At 41.1% G+C, this 19,207-nt stretch overlaps 1 protein-coding gene across 2 annotated transcripts in view; it reads right to left on the bottom strand.

Annotated features, from left to right (window-relative positions):
- Nucleotides 1-19,207, bottom strand: part of MCUB (mitochondrial calcium uniporter dominant negative subunit beta) — a 62,994-nt gene that overhangs the window by 11,982 nt on the left and 31,805 nt on the right. The window contains exons 2-5 of one of the 2 annotated variants that reach the window (XM_066631989.1): nt 5,011-5,086; nt 3,143-3,313; nt 685-789; nt 312-472 (exon numbers count right to left, since the gene is read on the bottom strand). In XM_066631989.1, the coding sequence (XP_066488086.1) occupies nt 312-472; nt 685-789; nt 3,143-3,313; nt 5,011-5,086 (513 nt within the window). The remainder of the gene's footprint in view (nt 1-311; nt 473-684; nt 790-3,142; nt 3,314-5,010; nt 5,087-19,207) is intronic. The other variant, XM_066631990.1, reaches the window with a different exon arrangement.

The following is a 19,207-nucleotide window of genomic DNA, read 5'->3' as shown; positions in this document are numbered from 1 at the left end:
TTCTCCAAAAGACGGATTTGAGTTCATTTGGCCACCTGCAAATAGTTTCCTTGGTGAAGACAGAAGAAGCGTCAAATGATTTATTCAGCTGGCCTGTTCCACAGCACAAAAGCTATTGCTTTCAGGAAGGCAGTCTCATTATGATGGGTCTGAGGTACACTCTTCCTCTGCAATCCAAGTAATTCTCCTTTAATCTTACAGCTACTATTAGACAAGTATCCTGGGCTACTGATCTAGGACTAGTTAATATTCAAGTCCTTGTAGATCAGAGCAACAAGGGATAATCTAAAATGAAATAACATTTTGCAAACCTGTTCTAGGGGTAACAGCTGCTCTTTCAGAAGTTCCAGTTTTTGGATTAATTCTCTCTCTCTCCTCTTCTGATAATCTTCCAAATGAAGGGCTGTAAATAACCTATGGACCATGGACTTGATGTCATCCATTTCTGCAGTATGCTCGCTCCTCATTTTGTCTGAAAGTCAAAACTGGAGTCACTACTAAGCTCAACTGATACAGTAAATCTTGGCTGTGGCCCAGAATTAATATTTATTACTATGCTTATCATAGAAAAATATACCAAAGTGGCTGACCATGTTATCAGATAGCAAATGCTTAAAAGTTATCACTCTCCCAACAACTCAAAAACAACTCTCCCAACAACTCAAAAGCACTGGAATTGTGTACCTTTCAGCGGGGGATGTATGCTGTATTCAGCACTATTGATTACAAGTTTAAAGTCATTCATCAACAAGATTTCCATCAGTGTTGAAGCTGAGATTGCACTGCCATCTGCAGAAGAAAATATGACAGTATTAGAAGGGATGGTGCTTGGACTTAAGTTGCAAAAATGCATGTTTCTTGGTATCTCTTTGACTCGTTGCCAGATTGTCCTGCAGCCAGCATGGTTTGTGATGCTAAGGTAAAGAGCTTGTTTGTTTAACTTTTTAAAATGTTTTTACAACTGAACACTTTTTTTCAGCACCTGGGGCAAAAAAAGCCAGAAATGGCTTCCAGAAGCACTAGAGAGTGTCTCCCACCATCAGTACATGGTCAAATCAATGGATGCTGAAGGACCTCTGTACATCACTAGGCACTTTTCCAGGATAATGTATATGCATGCAAGTAGAAGGGGTGGGAGAACAGCTGCTCTTTGCTGTAAGGACACAACTGGGGCTGGCATTTTTGTTTCTTTATTCAATATTCTTTGGTGTGACCCTTTGTTTTTTAATTGGTAGAGAATTGTAATCTCAAAACATAACCAAAAGGGAATTTTCATTACAGTGTTGATCAGTGTTAGGCAGGTAAAACTCAAGTAGAATTGAGGGAGAGGAAATCAATAGTGAGAATCAGGAAGTGGAGGACTGTATATACATCGGCTTGTTCCAAAAGACTTATTGAAGCATGATGGAAAAAAGGAAAAAGTCACTGGAGATGAGACTGACAGCTAGGAGAAAATATCTGTTCTGTTAAACCCATTAGCCGTTTCAAGCATACACTTGCGAAAATGGGTTTGAGTGCATGAAAAACACAAAAACAGTCTCTCATGCTTTCAAGTCTGCTTTATTCAATACATTACAAAAAAACAAACAATTATGATAAAAATGGAGGGTATGTTTAATGGATATTTTGCTTTTGTGAAGCTCTGACAAAGGCACGATGCCAATACAGGCGTGCCCCCACATCTGCGGTGGTTCCATTCCAGAACCCCCACAGTTAAGTGAAACTGCAGAATATAAGGGGATGCCCCCCTGTAGCCGATCAAAACCTGGAAATTGCAGGGGTTTTTTTGTTATTTGTTTTTTGCCTTTTCAGCTGTTCTGAGGCCCACAGCACCTGCTTGTGGGCACACACAGCTTCTGTGGGCCTCAGAAAACCCTCCCAGAGGTGAGGGGAGTCCAGCTTCCCTCACCTCCGAAGGGGGCACAGTGGTCCCTGTGAATCTGATTCATAGATACCTGAAAATGCAGATATTGGGATCCGCAGATATGGGGACCCCTGTATACCAATATTATCCTTAGCACACTGAAGGCTTTGACAAAACATTTGACTGCTAGCTTGAAACTTGGCTGGTCTCCTGGTGCATCTATCACACAAACCAACTGCGCTGCAGGCAAACCCATTCTGGCACATCCAGATTGGAATTCTGTCATCTAGATTCATGCTGGGTTTCTGATTACTGGAGATGAAAACCACATACAGTGAATTTTTTCATACCCACTTTCCTAGGGACAAAATCTGACACAGTATCATTTAAATGGAAAAAAAAGAAATTAAACATTTATATGTGTGAAACATTCTGCTTGATGTCTATTTGTGTTATTAACTTTTATGGGTTGTAAATAAAAATGCAATCTCTTTTGCACCAGTTGTAATGTTAAGCCATCCCAAAAGGGATTAAGACAGTTGGGGAGAAATACACCAAGTTCCCTAGTCCTTTCTGGACCACCACAGTCTTCTGCAAGAGATATTCTTCCATGGAATGAATCAGGTGAATAACTGTCAGCCAGACTTCATGCCATCCCCTCTTAAAGGTACAGAACCAAAGTGACATTTGTACTGAAAGTCTGCTCATCACTTCACCAGAAGTTGAAGATCTAAATATTTCTAATATTCTTTTCTTCCTTTCAGTATAGGAACATATAGCATGCAATTCCAACAACCTTTGGGGAACCCACAGATTTTTACCAAAAATCTCCCAAAGATACAAATTTTCCTTTTTCTTTTGCTCAAGTAATCCCTTTGGCAGAAAAAGATTCAAAAGTGTATCCAAATGAATGCTACAATTAAGAACTTTAGTAAAGAGAGAACATTATTGGCATCAAAATTAAGAATTCTACCTGTTGAGAACTAAACATTTGAAGTAACAACGAAAACGCTACAGTTCTTGTTTTGGGGGCAACGTTCCTCTGAGTGCCCATCCTGTCTCCGTCCACACACATCTTCAAAGTTGCCACCCACTCTCACGCTCTGCTTCAGAGGAGGCAGGCAATGACCAGGCCCAATGCTGGGGGCACAGGCTCTGGCAGATGCACACCAATGTCAGCCTCAGATTCTGCTTGTCACATCTCCTGAAGGATGAGGATGCATGTCAGTAGCTAGAGTTGAACAGTTTTACTTTAAAGAGCAATTGCAGTGTTAGTACCTGCTGTGAAGACTTCTACTTTTTCAATTGCTTTATCTTCTCTCTGTATGTCCTGCAGGAAATCTCCCACAGTCATCATCATTGGCTTGATGGTAAACTGGCAGCGTTCCTTTCTTGATGGTAACGTGAGGGTTATTGCAGGCAGCCCATGCTTATAGTTAATAGTCACTTCTAGAAAAAAGGCATATTTAAAACATCTAACCAGAACAATTACATAGATCAATGCTTCTCAAACTATGGGTTGGGACCTACTAGGTAGATTGCTAGCTAATTTCAGGTGGGTCCCCATTCATTTCAATGTGTATTTTGATTTTAATGTATTAGACTTGATGTTACCATGGTACTTGACTGCAGTTGGGGACATGCTACAGATCTGTACTTGTACAGGCTACCACGTACATGCTTTTAACAATGATAGTCAATGGGGCTTACTCTTGGGTAAGTGTGGATAGAATTGCAACCTTTGAGATGCTTGGGGTATTTTTTTTTTTAACAGATCAGCATCTGCTTGGGAGGGTTAGGATGGTTCTTTATTTTAAATAAATTTTTCAACTTATACTTTTTGTTAACTTTTAATTTACTTAAATTTGATTTTGTTGTATGGGGTTGTTAAAAATTTTCCTGCTTGATGATGTCACTCCCCGCCATGACATTACTTCTGGTGGATCTCATCAGATTGTCATTCTAAAAAGTAGATCCAGGTGCTAAAAGTTCGAGAATTACTGAATAGATCAGGGGTGTCCAAACATTTTGGCAGGAGGGCCACATCATCTCTCTGACACTGTGTCGGAGGCCGGGGAAAAAAAGAATCAAATTACGTTTAAAATTTGAATAAATTTACATAAATGAATATATTAGAGATGCAACTTATATGAATGAATGAAGGTCTTGCAGTAGCTTGAGGTCTATAAAAGGCCTTGCACAAAGCAAGGCTGGCCTTTTGTTTGCTACCACTGCTGCATCACAGAAGTGAAATAGCAAGTAGTCGAGGGAGCCCTCGTCCCACAGCTCAGGTGAGAGGTTGAACAGTCATCCTCACACTTAGAGCAGTTGCGTCGGCCAGCATGGGCTCCAGCAAGTCTCTGGAGGGCCAGAGGCTCATTGGAGACTGGGGGCTCCCCGTGGGCCGGATTGGGAGCCCCTGAGGGCCGCAAGTGGCCCCCCGGGTCGGGGTTTGGGCACCCCTGGAATAGATGATTGAAAAGTAAGTTAAAATACATCTTTGGAAAGCTTAGTGAAATTGAGGCTTAAAACACCTTCCTAAATGTCTGCAAGGGGTATACGACTGGGAAATTTTTTCGCTCATCCCTCAGGGCTCACTTTGAAAGCCCATATAAATGACTGCCTTCAAAGTCAGCAAATGGCACAAGATTCCTCTAACTGGTGGTTGAGGAGTATTCTTCATAGTACACAGAGCACAACCCCTAAGGAAGAGATGTTGCTGGGTTTCTTCCTTGCTAAATTTCGAGCTGAATTTTGTGCTCCTGAAGTGCAGAAGACTCCAAACAGAACCAAGATTTAGAATAGCCATTTAACAGGTCTGGCAGTTCTCACCAGATCTCAAGGCTGAACTCGTCCTTTTCAGGTGCCTGCACTCCAACACAGTGCATAATTTTATTCACCGTGTTCCATGCTTATATGGAACTTCCAGATAACTGATATGTTTATGCTTTTGAAAGTACAAAACACAGCAGTCTTGCATGAATAAGGGAAAGTGGGGAGTGCTTAGAGTGTGAGAAGCACTTGAGAGCTAGACATTGTCATACCAGCATTTAACTATTCAGAATAAAAACAAGTGTTCTTGCTTAGGCACCCAGGAACTATAAAAATGCACTCAAAATGAAACAGTAACTGACAAAAAAGCTCACCATCAGTTGGCACTAGTGTGCTAAAAGGGGCTTTCCTGGAGTGTCTTAGGTTTCCACTGTGTCTTAGATGCAGCACCTGTAAGAAAGACTGGTTAGATGTCAGTTTTTCAGCAGAATAAACTTGAGTAAGGGCTCTCTTATTGCCAGGTGTCCTCCTCCAGAGCCAACTGCATGGGATAGCAGACCAGATATCTATTAAAGATCCTCATTTTAGACTCTAGATTGCCAAGATGCTAACAGCAGAATGACTAACATTTACCTGTTGCCTACGTCAGTAAATATGATATAAAATCTCTTAAGCCACTTTATCCATGAGGCTGGAAAAATGAGAAAGTTCTGGTTTGCTATGTGTTAAAACAGAACATTAAGTAATCTTTAGTAGATAAAACTTTGTTAGCTGCCTTGAGCATCTACTGGGGAAAGGTGGGGTGAAAACAAAGCTATATTTAAATACATTAATTACTATGAACAAAATGATTTGTAAATTGGTCATATTATTGAATTGCTACACAGAAAATTTACGTATAGGACAGGGATAAACTAATAGCAAATTCCAAGAGTTTGAAAATAAATGTGAAAGCCCCTCAAACAGAAAGCCCACATCTTTATGATTTTTTAACTGGAGTTCCTGAATCAAACCAAACTCAACAATTTCATAGAAGTTTAAATATTCTAATAAACTAATAGTGGACCAGCATGGAATTGTCCACTTCAGATGGCCCAAACACCACCAGTCATGCTCTTAAGACTACAGTGAATACAGAGCAGGTTACACAAAACAATGAGATTTCATGTGTCACTTAAAGCACTTGAGCACCTCTCTTCTGAGCTAGGCACAAGTGACAGATAGCAGTTCAGATTTTTAAAGCAAGTACATCAGTTTTAAACAACACTTGACAACCAAGGAAGAATGTATTTAGTATTGTATTGCAACTTTGTTCCACTTGCATGTGACCTGCGAACAGATGCATTCTACCTGATGGACATTTTTAGTTCTTCATCCACAATTTTTTCTACACCTCCATACACGTTTTTGGAATTTTTTTTTCACATTTTAATCTCTTCTTCCCTGTGCAGAACCCTGTGAGAAGGCCTTGTCATTTTCTCAAAGATGAATTTCTTCTCGGTCTCCCTTCCTCTGCTAAAGGTTAGAGGAAAGCTTTGTCAGCTTCACAGATGCTAAGAAAACACTCAGTGACTTATTTTCTCTGTTGTCTTCAAAAGGTGCATCTGTGCTGGTGACAAGCCTTTTCCTGGCGATTACAGGACAATGAATTAAATGGTGGCAAGGTAACCTAGAAGGAAACCTGTGTGATTGCATCTTGGTCTAGTGGCAGATCAGGATGGACCAGAATCTTTAATAGGTAGATGGTATGTTTGCTGAGCCTTGATAAATCAACAAAGATACTCCAAGGCTATGTGCAGCTACTTTGCAGGGCTCTCAAACACAGCTGGCAAGCACAGATCAAGGGAACTGAGACAAGGAAGAATCTGGATGCTGGGGCTATATTTAAGGAGACAGTCCAAAGTTAATGTACTATGCCTGAATGTAACAGGTCATGAAGTGTCTTACACCTCATTAGCTAAAGGAGTGTGATGACATTTAAAAGTGGGAAAAGGCAAAAAAAAAAACAACAATGAACATTCAGTTGTAATGTTCATTAACTGTTTCAGGGAATGACAATTCCCAATTAAAATTCAGTGTAATGGTTCTGGAGTTGGACTTAGACCTCAAAGATTCAGGTTCAAATACCCACACAGCCATGAAGCTTCCTGTGTGACTGTGGGCCACTCAACATATCTCTCAGCCAAGTATATTACCAGACAGATCAGGCTAGCCTACTTAGGGATTTTCTATTGGATTCCCCACTTTTTCCAGGTTTGGCCCAACTTAGCAAGAAGATGTATTCTATGGGACTTTCCCCAGACCTTCTAGGTATGCTATCTTTAGCATACAGAGTCATGAAACAAAGGCTCCTTGACACCGAGCACAAGACCTTCATGGCAATGCTCATAAGGTTTGTTCACCATTATATTTCTATCTCCCAATCTCACCTGGAAGAAGGACTAGTTATTTATATTTTTTGGAATGCCCTCAAGAGCAAAGGGCGTTTACTCTTGTTAGACGTAATGTCATTCCATCTGAGCAACTGTTTGACAGATACAGAGACGTCCCAGCTGCGGACAGAGTATGTCTGTGTAGCCTAGACAGTATGGAAACACTCTATCATATATTATTCTGTGGCCTGTTATACCAGGATCTACAGTCAGAATATTTATCCCCAATCTTGGTTGCCTACCCAGGCTGGAATGACCAGAATAAAGTCTTTTATGTACTTAGGGGGTAGATGAGGAGCTATTGGGGTGGTGGCTAAATACATACTTGATTATTAAGAGACGTACTTCTATGGTGGTCACAAATTGTTGAGATTATGTGATGATGTCTAGTTCAGTGCTGACTGGGACAATCTGGATGACTCACAATCCAATCCAGAGCTGCCCAGAGTGTGAGGCTGCAGTGGTATCCTAAGCATAACTGGGCAGCTGCCACTGGCTCCTCAGGGGAAGAGGACTTTCATCCCCTCCCTGCAGGTAAGGAAAGTAGCCCTTCAATAGGGTTACTCGATTCTGTGGCAGCTCCACAGAATCAAAGCTGCCACAGAATCAAAGAGTTCCATGTCGGGCTGCACAGCCCAACGCTAAGCTCAGGATCCAGTGGAAGTGAGCTCCACCAGTCCTGCCCTTCTCCTGCCCCGCTCTCTGACCCAGCATGCCTCCTCCCCACCCTCTCCCCACACCCCTATCTACCTCTCTGCCGCCCCGCTGTTTGGGCGACCACCAAGCAGCAGAGCACCAGCTTTCCACCGGTGCTAGCCAAGCATGAGTGGGCTCTTAGGGCCCGATCCTATCCAACTTTCCAGTACCAGTGCAGCTGCAATGCAGCCCCCAAGGAAACAAATGTTCCCATACCTTGAGGAAACCTCTGTGGCTGTCTCCCCAACACAGGATGCAGTGCATACACCATTGGCACGACTGCACTGGCACTGGAAAACTGAATAGGTTTGGGCCCTCAGTCATCTAACATTTGTCTTACATTGTATGTATTTTAATTATGCCAATAAAGGTTTCTTGAATATTTCTCAGCCTAACCTACCTCACAGGGTTGCTGTGAGGACAAAAGGAGAGAACAAACTACGTACACCACCTTGGAAAATGGGTGGTATAAAAATGAGAAAAACAAATAAATCAAATGTGTGTGATTTTGATCTCACATTTGTGCAGTCTCAATATCTTCAACAGCACTGGATACTAGTGTAGCCTTAAAGGGGTGGTTTCTTCTTCTTACCAACACGATTGCATTTCCACTCTTCCACTATAATTGTCGCTCATAGCATAGTACGCTGCTGCATTTCAAACACTGGCCCTGGCCCAGGCACTTGCTTGCTCACTCACGTGCGAGAGTGAAAAAAAGAGACTTCAGATGAAATGGCCATAGCATGGTGCAACAGTTGCAGCATATATTCTCATGTGCAGCAGCACTGAAACTATGCCAGATCCCTTGGACACAGTTTTTATCCATAATACATAACTGTACAAGTGTCCTTTTATAAGGCTGCATATTGCTCTGGATGTGGATGGGTACTCAAGCCTTTCAGCACTATTGTTTTACCCAACCAGGGGCTTTGTGAGGACCAATCCAGACCTTCCTGGGGGCAAATGGTTAAAGTCCTCATTTCCTCCAAGCCATAGTTCTGATCCGCAAGTCCCAATCCAGTTGCTATTTAGTTAAGAAAACAAAACACCAAGCACTTCAGCATTAAGTTCATGCTCAGTTGGGCCCTAACTTGGGCAGCAGTGTAGCTCCTAGCATAGCTAGAAAGTCTCAAAAGAGAATGTAAGCAGGAGAATGCCCCCCAACTGCTTTACAGCTTTTGCAATCTGAACCAGAGGCCAGAGCTCTAATCCTATATCTCCTTTTCCCCCAGCTTCACTGGCAGCAGAACATGGGAGAAAGGACTTCCATCTGTCTTCCTTCTGAGTTTATCTAGGCAGCCTGCAGGCAGTGCAATTGGGGGAGTGAAGAGAAGGCTGCCAAAGGGCTGTTTTGTTTTCACAAGAGAAGAAAAAAGCCTATCCCCTTTCCCATAAATTACATTAAGTGTGATAGACAGTTAATACACCCAGGGTCATTGCTGCCATACATGTGTGCACCGCTATCTTGGGAAAAACGTTCTCATACCTGAACATCATGTGTAGATTGATTCAAATAAGGATTGCAAATGGATAATCTGGCAACACTGATATAAATATTCTTTAAAAGTATTATAGATCATGGCATCACTTCTATTTTTGTTTCTCAATGTCTGCACTAAATTCTTTAAAGCAGGCATAAGAACGCAAATAGCCAGAGACAAGTATTGGTTAATTAGCAGCAGGCTTCATAATGCATTCTGCTTCATTTGCCAGACTGCAAGTGTTCAAACAGGCTGCCTTTTATGCTAGACAACCAAATATGCTTATGAAGCAAGTTTTACTGGATGTTCTGACATATCTTCGTTGTTGTGTAGCAAAGTAATTCCAGAATACAAAGAGAACATATTACAAAACCTTATTATCCTAGATAGGAAAGGTTACTAGATTTACATCATGCTATTACAAGCTTTGGTAGAAAAAGGATATCCTTTCTCTGACAACCTTTGCTATGACAAGCAAGTGATGAAAAAGACCCATATTGAAAACAGACGGAAAACTGCACAATTAAAACAAGTTTTAGATATAAAAAAAATAAGTCAATTTTGGGCACATTATTGCTGCTTTCTGGGGAGGTGAGGAAAAATTTTGCAGGGTGGTGGTGCATCTACTTGCTGACACATGCCTGATGCAAAGGTCTTGGGAGGGCATACGTATGAACATGGGTTTTTGTTGCTCCTGCTGCATTTGTGGAATGCTCCACACCAAGGCCTGCTCTGTTTGCACTTCCAAGACCTGTCAACATTAGTGGTACATAATTAATACATTGCCTCACTTGTGCAAGACTCAAGGTGGCTTGCAACATAGTCATTAAATAATACATAAGAAAAACAGCCCAAGAAAATAAACCCTAAAACTAAATATATCCATAAAAAGCCTGAAAAAACAAGCAAGTCTTCAAAGAATGTCAGAAGAAAAGAAGGGAGGCAGCACTGTGAAACTCCTGAGATAGCAAGCTCCACAACGGGTGTCTGCTACCAATAAGAACATCCAGTACGTCTCGTCCAACCTCACATCAGACAATTGAGGGGCATGCAAGAGGTCGACCCTGCCCCCCAAATCTCAAGGTATGAGTACATTCATTCAAAACCAGGTTCAAAGCCAGATGGGAAATGGTCTAGAAAATCAGCATCATCTACGAGGCTCTGGAGTTGGGTTCCCACCACAAGCTCAAGCCCAGGAATCGAAGGTGGGAAATCAGCCAGGAATTACCCAGTATAGTGGAGTCTCGGAAAGGTATTTTAGCAAAGAGCATATCACCAATAGGAGTTGTAGTTGTACAAAGATGACAAATTCTTTATGCCTTCTTCTTTCCCCATGGAACAAGCTCCCATGGTTCCCTAAGCAGAGAGCATCTTTTTTGAACCAGTTTAAATCTATGGTGAAAATACAACCACAAATGTGGGACTACACAGGTACAAAAATGGGGAAACTCAGCAAGAGGCTGTGTGAATCCTACCATGCTAAGGGTGCTTAGGAAGACAAAGGAGAGCAAAGAGACCAATACTATACAACTTTCCAGCTCTGGTGTAGCCACAATGCAGTCCCATGGTAAGGGATCACATCTAACAACGGTAGACAATTACATATACTGTTCTTATGAAATAAGACATTATGCATTAATACTGGATATTGTTGTAGTAACTTTAGAGCCCAATCCTATCCTGCACAGAAGCACTGATGCCAAATGGTGGCCGTTGTAGCCTATGCTGGATGCAAGCAGGCTGGAGGTCTCCTCAAAGTAAGGGGACATGCATCCCAAGTAGTAAAGCCCCAGCCTGCTTTAATAGGACTTCTCAGAGCTGTGCCAGCTATTTAGCTGGTGCAGACTCAAGAAACCCTATGTCAGTCTTCCAAGGCCAGGACAGAGGATAGGATTTGGCAGAGGTGGCCTCTGTTAGCCCCACCACCTCCCAGGCCTATCAGGCCCCATTCCACCCTTCCCCTGCACAGAAATGCCCCCCGCCACCCTCCTGCCACTCGGTGCTCATCTGTGCACCACTGGTGGCCGGAACTCCAGCAGTGGCATGAACGGGTGGCGCAGGCCTCCCCACTGATGCCACTTACTCCCTGGGTGGTGCAAAAGTGCTTTATGGCATGTTTGAGACACCCAGAGGGCACAGCACCAGCACTGTGGCAGCACTGGACTGGGCTCCTTGCTAAGTAATCTATAAAATATGTAACTGAAATTAAACACCTGATTTTCAAAAATGCTTTTTTCAAAGAAAGGCAAACAGAGTAAAAGGAATGAACTATTATTCTCTCTCTGAGGATTTTTTTTCAAAACCAAGCAAATTAAGTCCCCTGGAACTCCCCACACATATGGAATGCTTCCTTTCAACAGGGGCCCATTACTTCTGCTTTTGGTCAATATCCAATTATTTGTTGTTCTAGATCAGGGGTGCCCAAACCCCGGCCCTGGGGCCACTTGTGGCCCTCGAGGCCTCTCAATGCGGCCCTCAGGGAGCCCCCAGTCTCCAATGAGCCTCTGGCCCTCCGGAGATTTGTTGGAGCCCACACTGGCCCGACACAACTGCTCTCAGCATGAGAGCAACTGTTTGACCTCTTGCATGAGCTGTGGAATGAGGGCTTCCTCCACTGCTTGCTGTTTCATGTCTGTGATGCAGTAGCAGCAGCAAAGGGAAGGCCAGCCTTGCTTTGTGCAAGGCCTTTTATGGGTCTTGAGCTATTGCAATTCATATAAGTTCATATTCATAGTCATTCATATAAGTTCATCTTTAATATATTCATTTATGTAAACTTATGTAAATTTATTCAAATTTTAAATGTAAATTAATTTTTTTTTTCCTGGCCCCTGAAACAGTGTCAGAGAGACGATGTGGCCCTCCTGTCAAAAACTTTGGACACCCCTGTTCTAGATAATGTATCTAGCTGTCAAATTTGAGTACAGTTTTATTTCATTTACTACAAGTCTTACAGCACAAGCTTAGAGTACTAACCTCTTTCAGTTATCAATTTAATATACTCATCTTGGTCACAGAGACCAGTACGGTCCAAGTCGCAGCTTTCTGATTTATTGCCTCTGCCTCCCCTACCCTCTTTTTAAAAGAGATCTTGGTTTAAGCAAGGTATTTGTGCAATTGGTATGAAACTTTTTATTTTTTTGAAGGATGTAGTTGCAATTGAGAAACTCTTCAAATAGGAAGAATTTGCCCCTCTAGCAAGTCTAGAAAAAAAACCAGATAAGCAACGCTGAATTTTTATTGCTATACGGGTAAAAAAATTAGGGGAAGAATTACATTTATAAATTTAGCACTCCAATACAAAGCCTGGTCAAAGGTCTTGCCTATTTGCTATTATACAGTATGCTCGTATGTGTTCAATTTTAAGACAGTTATCCTTTCTATATCTTCAAGGCAGGCTGCAATTACCTCTAATATAGTTACCCAGAGGCAACACAGGATGTGGGCACAAGCCTTAGAAGTGAAACTTCATTTCAGATTTTGGACAGCTTCAGCACAGTATCATTTTTGCAATTCCTCACATCTCTATAAACAACAAAGATGCACAGCATTAAACAAGTCAGAATTATTGAAGCAGGAATCATTTCTGCAAATCTCTTAGTACAAGCTTAATGGCCCCAGAAGTCATGTACCTATCATTAGTCAAATATTTTCCACTTGGTGATGAATACAGAAGTCCTGTCAGAACATATTCAGTTTGTGAACTCCCTTCGTGAAGGATAAACAACTGACACTGGTGACAGGATTTGCTTTTTTTTTTACCATTTGTCTCCTCACTTGGAGGTTTTCGGCTTGTCTCATTCTAAAATACCATATCAACTTTATGCATTCTATGATCACTTCAGCAGTATACTCCTCAAACAGTCCTTCTGATAGAAGGTGACAGAATGACCAGGGTAATATTCCATTGGGGCAAAAGCTTAAAAGCCACACTGCTAAAAGCTGTTTTCATCTAAAAGAATCATAGTTAGTCTCACAGAAAAGCTGCTTGAAAGAATTATTTAGAAGCTGCTTTGCTAGTTTCACAGAAGCTGAAACCTTGGGGCTTCAAAGGCTGTGCTAATACACTTTGGAATTTAGAAAAGAGGCAACGAAGAGACAGACTTCATCTTGGCAGAAGCACACGTCTAGCCAAGATATCACAGTGCTGAGAAAACACATATATGGAAACACTGTAGTCATTAGAAGTAAGTTTTAACTGCTTGATTTTAGAAAAGCCTTAAAATAGACAAAAGGATGCTAGGCAGCCAATAAAAGGGAAGAGGTCACTTCTTAGCAAGGATATACACCACTATAGATCCCTCAATACCAATGTACTCAAAGTAACTGGTCACAAAAGTCATATAGAATTAAGCCAGAATGTTAGTGAAACTGTTAAAGGAAGTTTAAAGGTCTTTGCTTCATAGAGGTTTGCAGGGCTCCACAGTGTTTACTAAAACCAGGAGAAGGAATGTAGAAGAGATAAGATAGGTAGCTCAAGCAAGGCCATTCTAAGAGTCTGAAGGGAATGTATGCCAAGAAATGGGTTTGACATTCTGCCAAGAGGGACAGTCCTGGATAAAATAATGTTATAGCATCCCCCGCTGGTTGTAATTCAATATGTTTAATTGTTTAATTTTACCTTATTTGGAAACCTGTAACTTGAAGCTCACCTATCAAGTGTCTCTAAGGCTATCTACAGCCTATTAAGAGTTAGCCCCATCTATGATGTCAAACTTCAGCCGATGGGAAGTTCAAATCTTCAAACAAAGAATCCAGAATGTTATAAAGAGTCCGGTTAACATTGAGACTGGCTCTCAATGCTTTGGACATTAGTTCCATGAGATGCCCATTGCTGGCAACGAAATAAAAGCTTGCAAACGATCACCCTTGAGTACCGAGTCTTGCTTCTTAGATCCTGCAACACTTCAAGCGTCATTTATGAATTGCTCACTATTTTAACTTCCTCTCTCAATATTTTATGGTTTCTAGCCCTGAACACTTTGGAGTGAGATAGGATGGGAACATAAATAACAGTTACTAGACAGTTTTTTAACCTGTTTCTGAGTTTGCCTTCAGTCTCAAATAACAAAAGTACATTGACTGCTGATTCCAAGAAGAATGAAAAGATCATACAAGGAAGTTTGATAAAGTTCTGAAATCCGTTTATATCATCTTTCCTCGCTTTTTATTCATTAAAAACAAATAAGAAATCAGTTTATGATTTCAGAGCGCGATACCATAGTCTTTCGAGACTGAAGGTTGCCAATACTATTATGATCAGAAATGGAAATCACCATGGCATGTGCTTTCCCTTAAATTGTTTTTGGATTCTTCTACAGATAAAATTTTGTTTTATTGTTTAAACAAATCAAATGATATGCAGTCCAAAAATGAGTCCTCAGGCAAGGGAGTACCCATGTCAGCCTTTAAACTGAAACACCTCCCACCCAACAGACAATAAGCTGATTTTTTGGATGCCACTACAGCCAACCACAGCAGGATCAACACACAAGGGCAGCCTACAATTATGATATAGTACAGCAAGAGCACCAAATGTACACACAATTTCATAAAACATTTGCATTTTGCTTTACTAGCCTCCAATTAAGCATAGAAGGACTGATTCTAATCATGATCAGAACCTCAAATGTTGGTGTTTGGCATTAAGAAAGTCCTTCTAAATTTTAAATAATTCAAAAGTCAGCAAAATGTTTAAAAGATGCAGTTTAATTTCTCAAATGGGTATATCAAGGACATTAAAAGACACTTACATAATTGAAGGGTTTCTGCTTAAAATGCTCAAAGCACCACTTACAGGCAAATGAGTAAATACTACCTTCAGTTTTGTTGGAAATTAATTAGAAAGAAAGCCCCACTGTTCTCAATAAAAGAAGCAGAGGATAATATGCATCGCTAAACAAATACATCCGAAAGGTATTGCTAAAAAATTAAGAATACAAATGAATGAAATCCTGCATGTTCAAAAGATTGGTAGATTTACAGTTCAGGACCATTTCCAACAGGTAACTATACTGCCACGCTGTTTCCAATTTAAAGTTAAAGAGATAGAACCCCCCCCCCCAAAAAAAAAAAAATTCCCATGACCAGTGGATTAAAAATGCATTTCAAAAGTCATTTTATGTTAAGTGAAATGAGACTCCTATGAAAGGAGACTGGCATACCAAGTCGGTTTTCATGAAGGAATACCCAGCTGAAACTGAGGAATGACACAACCAAAGCAGCATTGCTTTCTTCATGGTTTGTTGTTGTTCTGATGAGAGATTTTGGATTAAGCTACAGGATGAATCAAACAGTTCAATGCTGACCAATGTCTCAATCCAGAAGAACTCTTACTCATGAAACAAACTTCAGTGCAATCCTCCATGCCTTCATTTTCGATACAGCCTTTGCTCTTTTGCATTCAACTTCTAGAATACTAGCCCTCTATGCACTGTACCGTCTAATAAAGCCACCAAGAACAAACACATTTGAAACCAAATCCCAAAACAGCTCTATTGCTGAGACAGTTTTATTACCTAATGGTCATATGCAAGCAGATCAATTACAGGGCTCAAGAAATCCAATAGTTACATTTCCAGATACTCCCTCACAGGCAACCAGCTTCCCTTAAACCTTTTTAAAAATACGTATCTGGCTCTATTGTGTTTCAGAATACTTACGTTATATTTTATTTTCTTATAAAACTCAAAAAGCAGTTTGAGTTGATACTGAAGTCTACACTCCCAATTGCAGAACATGACAGGTTTATCTGTCAATTACTCTGTAAAGCATCTTCTCACTGATGACAAAGGGAATCTGCCTCTGATACTACCCAGCCCCCATATTGCTTTAATGAACTGGATCTTTTTTCCATTTCCCACAGCCTAGAAAACCTGGAGACAATAAGGAATAAGTTCAGTTAGATTTAGCAGGATGCATTTATCCTATTTTCTGTCCACATATGTTATTATGGTTGTTTAAAAAAACTGTTTTAAAACTAGGGGTTTTGATGGGGGGCACTATATTGAAACTGTTTTCAAAATCACTAGGAAACATTTGTTCTAAGCCACCTTAGTTTTTGGTTTCTCCCACTTCATGTCTGCTAATCAATTCTGCTCTAACGAGTACAGATGAAGTACTTGTAACTTCAAGAAAGGATTTCCCAAGGTAGAGTGGCACTTTAGTGGAGACGGCCAAACAAGCACACGCACGCTTCCTGCACTACCTGATCCAAGGCTGCCAACAAGGCCCGAGACAAACCGTTCTGTCTTGCTTTTGGCCCTTCAACAATTCATTTTATCAGCCAGAATAGTCTGAATCAGTTAAGAACTTACTATATGGTCCATATGAAGTCAATTCTGCTGCTTCTAATAGTATGTTCAACAATGCTTTTAATTTGATGAATCAATAACCTAAACGTAAACAATATACCTACAAAACAGAAACAATTGAGGTACTATATTTAACACTGTAGTCCAGGGGTGCCCAAACCCCAGCCTAGGGGCCACTTGCAGCCCTCTGGGACCCCCAATCTGGCCCGCTGGGAGCCCGCAGTCTCCATTGAGCCTCTGGCCCTCCAGAGGCCTGCTGGAGCCCACACTGATCCGACGCAACTACTCTCAACACAAGGGCTGACTTTTAGACCTCTTGCGAAAGCTGTGGGCAGAGTGCTCCTTCTCCTGTTTTCTATTTCACATCTATGAAGCAGGAGTGGCAGCAAAGGAAAGTTCGCCCTTGATTTGCACAAAGTCTTTTATAGGCCTTGAGCTATCTCGAGATCTTCATTCATTCATATAAGTTCCATCTCTAATATATTCATTTATGTGAATTTATTCAAATTTTAAATGTAAATTAATTCTTTTTCTCCCTGGTCCCCAACACAGTGTCAGACTGATGATGTGGCCCTCCTGCCAAAAAGTTTGGATACCCTTGCTCTAGTCTAATACATTCTACTTCCAATGTGTTTCAAATAAGGAGCCTATGTGTCCTTCTAGTCCCTCTATCAATGTAGCAATGTGAAATTGAGCTGATTGGTCAATTCCACCTCCTCCATCAGTACAGGTGAGTGTATGAATCATTCTAGGAAAGGGAGATGCACCTATCTTATTTCTATGGCATCCATTTGCTACAACAGATGTCAGGCCTATGTTTTTCTTCAAACCAGAAATCCTATAAATAGTGGGTATCAACTAGAAAATGCTTTACTATTTGCATTTGCACAGAAGTGCTTATGACAGTCACAGGAACTTTCTGCACTGCAACCAGCTGTGGCATAGGATGACAAATCACATTAGATGTCATACTTTATATAGGAATCACTACAAAATGATCCCATGAATCAGATTGGGTCTGATTCATAAAGCAAACTGCCATAGGATAACCTTCAGTAGCCTTAAAAACATTGTATAATAAGATATGCAAGTTATAATTAAAAATTCCAGAAGACTTTATCTATAGCAGCATAAAAACAGAGATTTCCACTATGCCTCCAAGGCCCCAGTTTGTACTTCTTACAGCACAAATCTAACCTGTACCAGAACAGCTAGGCCGCATGGTTGATGCAGGATGGAGGTCACCAAAGGGTAAGGGGATATACTTCCCCTTACCCTGAGTAACGCCCCAGCCTGCCCTGTGGCTACTTGGATCTGCACCAGCTATTTGGCTAGCACAAATTCAAAAAGCCTGGTATAATGCCAGGCCAGCCAGGAGGGGGTTAGGATACAGCACGCACAGCTGCCACCAATCCCAACCCCTTCCCAGGCCCAATCCCCCCCACCCAGAAATGTCCCCTCCCTACCTTCACAGCACCCTCCCACCACCCTCCCAACCCTATTCAGCCAAGCACACACTTACCTGTGCTGGCTGGTGCAGAGACTGGATCTGGCGCTGGCTGGCTGGCGCACATCTTTGAGCTGGCACTGCCAGCTCTCAAGTCAGCGCAAACATGCCATACCATATGTTTGTGACACTCAGAGCCAGCACAGAGAGGCCCGCACTGGCTCAAGGGGGGGGGTTGGATTGGGCTGCCCAGCTTTCATAGGTTTATGCCACGTATTTTTCCAGAGTTACAGAAAATGTCACTCCTCATTGGGCATAGCTCTTCCTCTGCTAAGATAACTATCTAGTTTTGAACCTACACTTAAACACCTGGCCCATAAGAAACTAGAACTTTATTTCTGATCCTCGACAGATGCAGAAAGAGAATGGAAAGTATAAATTACTTAGTTAACTACCGTTATATTCTAGATGCTAGAAATCTGGAGCACGTAACATTCCATCAGTTCCTAAAATACAAAGCTCACTTTCCAGGCATGAAGATAATTTATGTTCATTTTTCTCTATAGTCTTCACCAACCTTATCACATAAAAATGCTATTCACATTGACTCCTACAGTTTTACAGATACTGGAAGAAAATGAATGCCTTTCAGTAGCAAGTTTCAGGAGAAGAAAAAGGTACTAAGCTATCTAACCATGGATATCATCACCACTAAATCTGGTTTCCAATACAAATGAAAAGCCAATACAGGTTAGAAAGCTCATTTGCCTATCTTCTGCTTTCTCTTATACGTATATTAAATCATCAGATATAAGCATAAGTAGAAAGAGAGAGATGTTCAAAGGAAAAGCAAGCATCAAGATAAATCCAAAACCTTGTCTTGTTTCAAGAGTGCACTAGCTATCAATATAATCTTCCACTTCTGTCCAATCTCTAAGATCTCTAAGAAAAATTCAAATCTCTAAGAAAAATTAGATACAAAGGAGCCTGTCTGGATTTGAGCAAAGCTTTTTGCAGCTACTTGGTACAACATTCTTTTTTTTTTTTTTTAAAGCATTATTATACTGAATAGCTTGGAGTGACAGTATGATTACTATACTCTAAAGACCTAGAACAGAAAAACTTATTTGAGGCTGCTGGCTAGAATTTATCATCAAGTTCAACTGTACCAAGGACTCAGCAGGGATTCAGAGGGTTTTTTT

Source organism: Tiliqua scincoides, chromosome 6, assembly GCF_035046505.1.
Source record: "Tiliqua scincoides isolate rTilSci1 chromosome 6, rTilSci1.hap2, whole genome shotgun sequence".
NCBI classification, from domain to species: domain Eukaryota; kingdom Metazoa; phylum Chordata; class Lepidosauria; order Squamata; family Scincidae; genus Tiliqua; species Tiliqua scincoides.
This window is presented reverse-complemented; position numbering and strand designations above follow the sequence as displayed.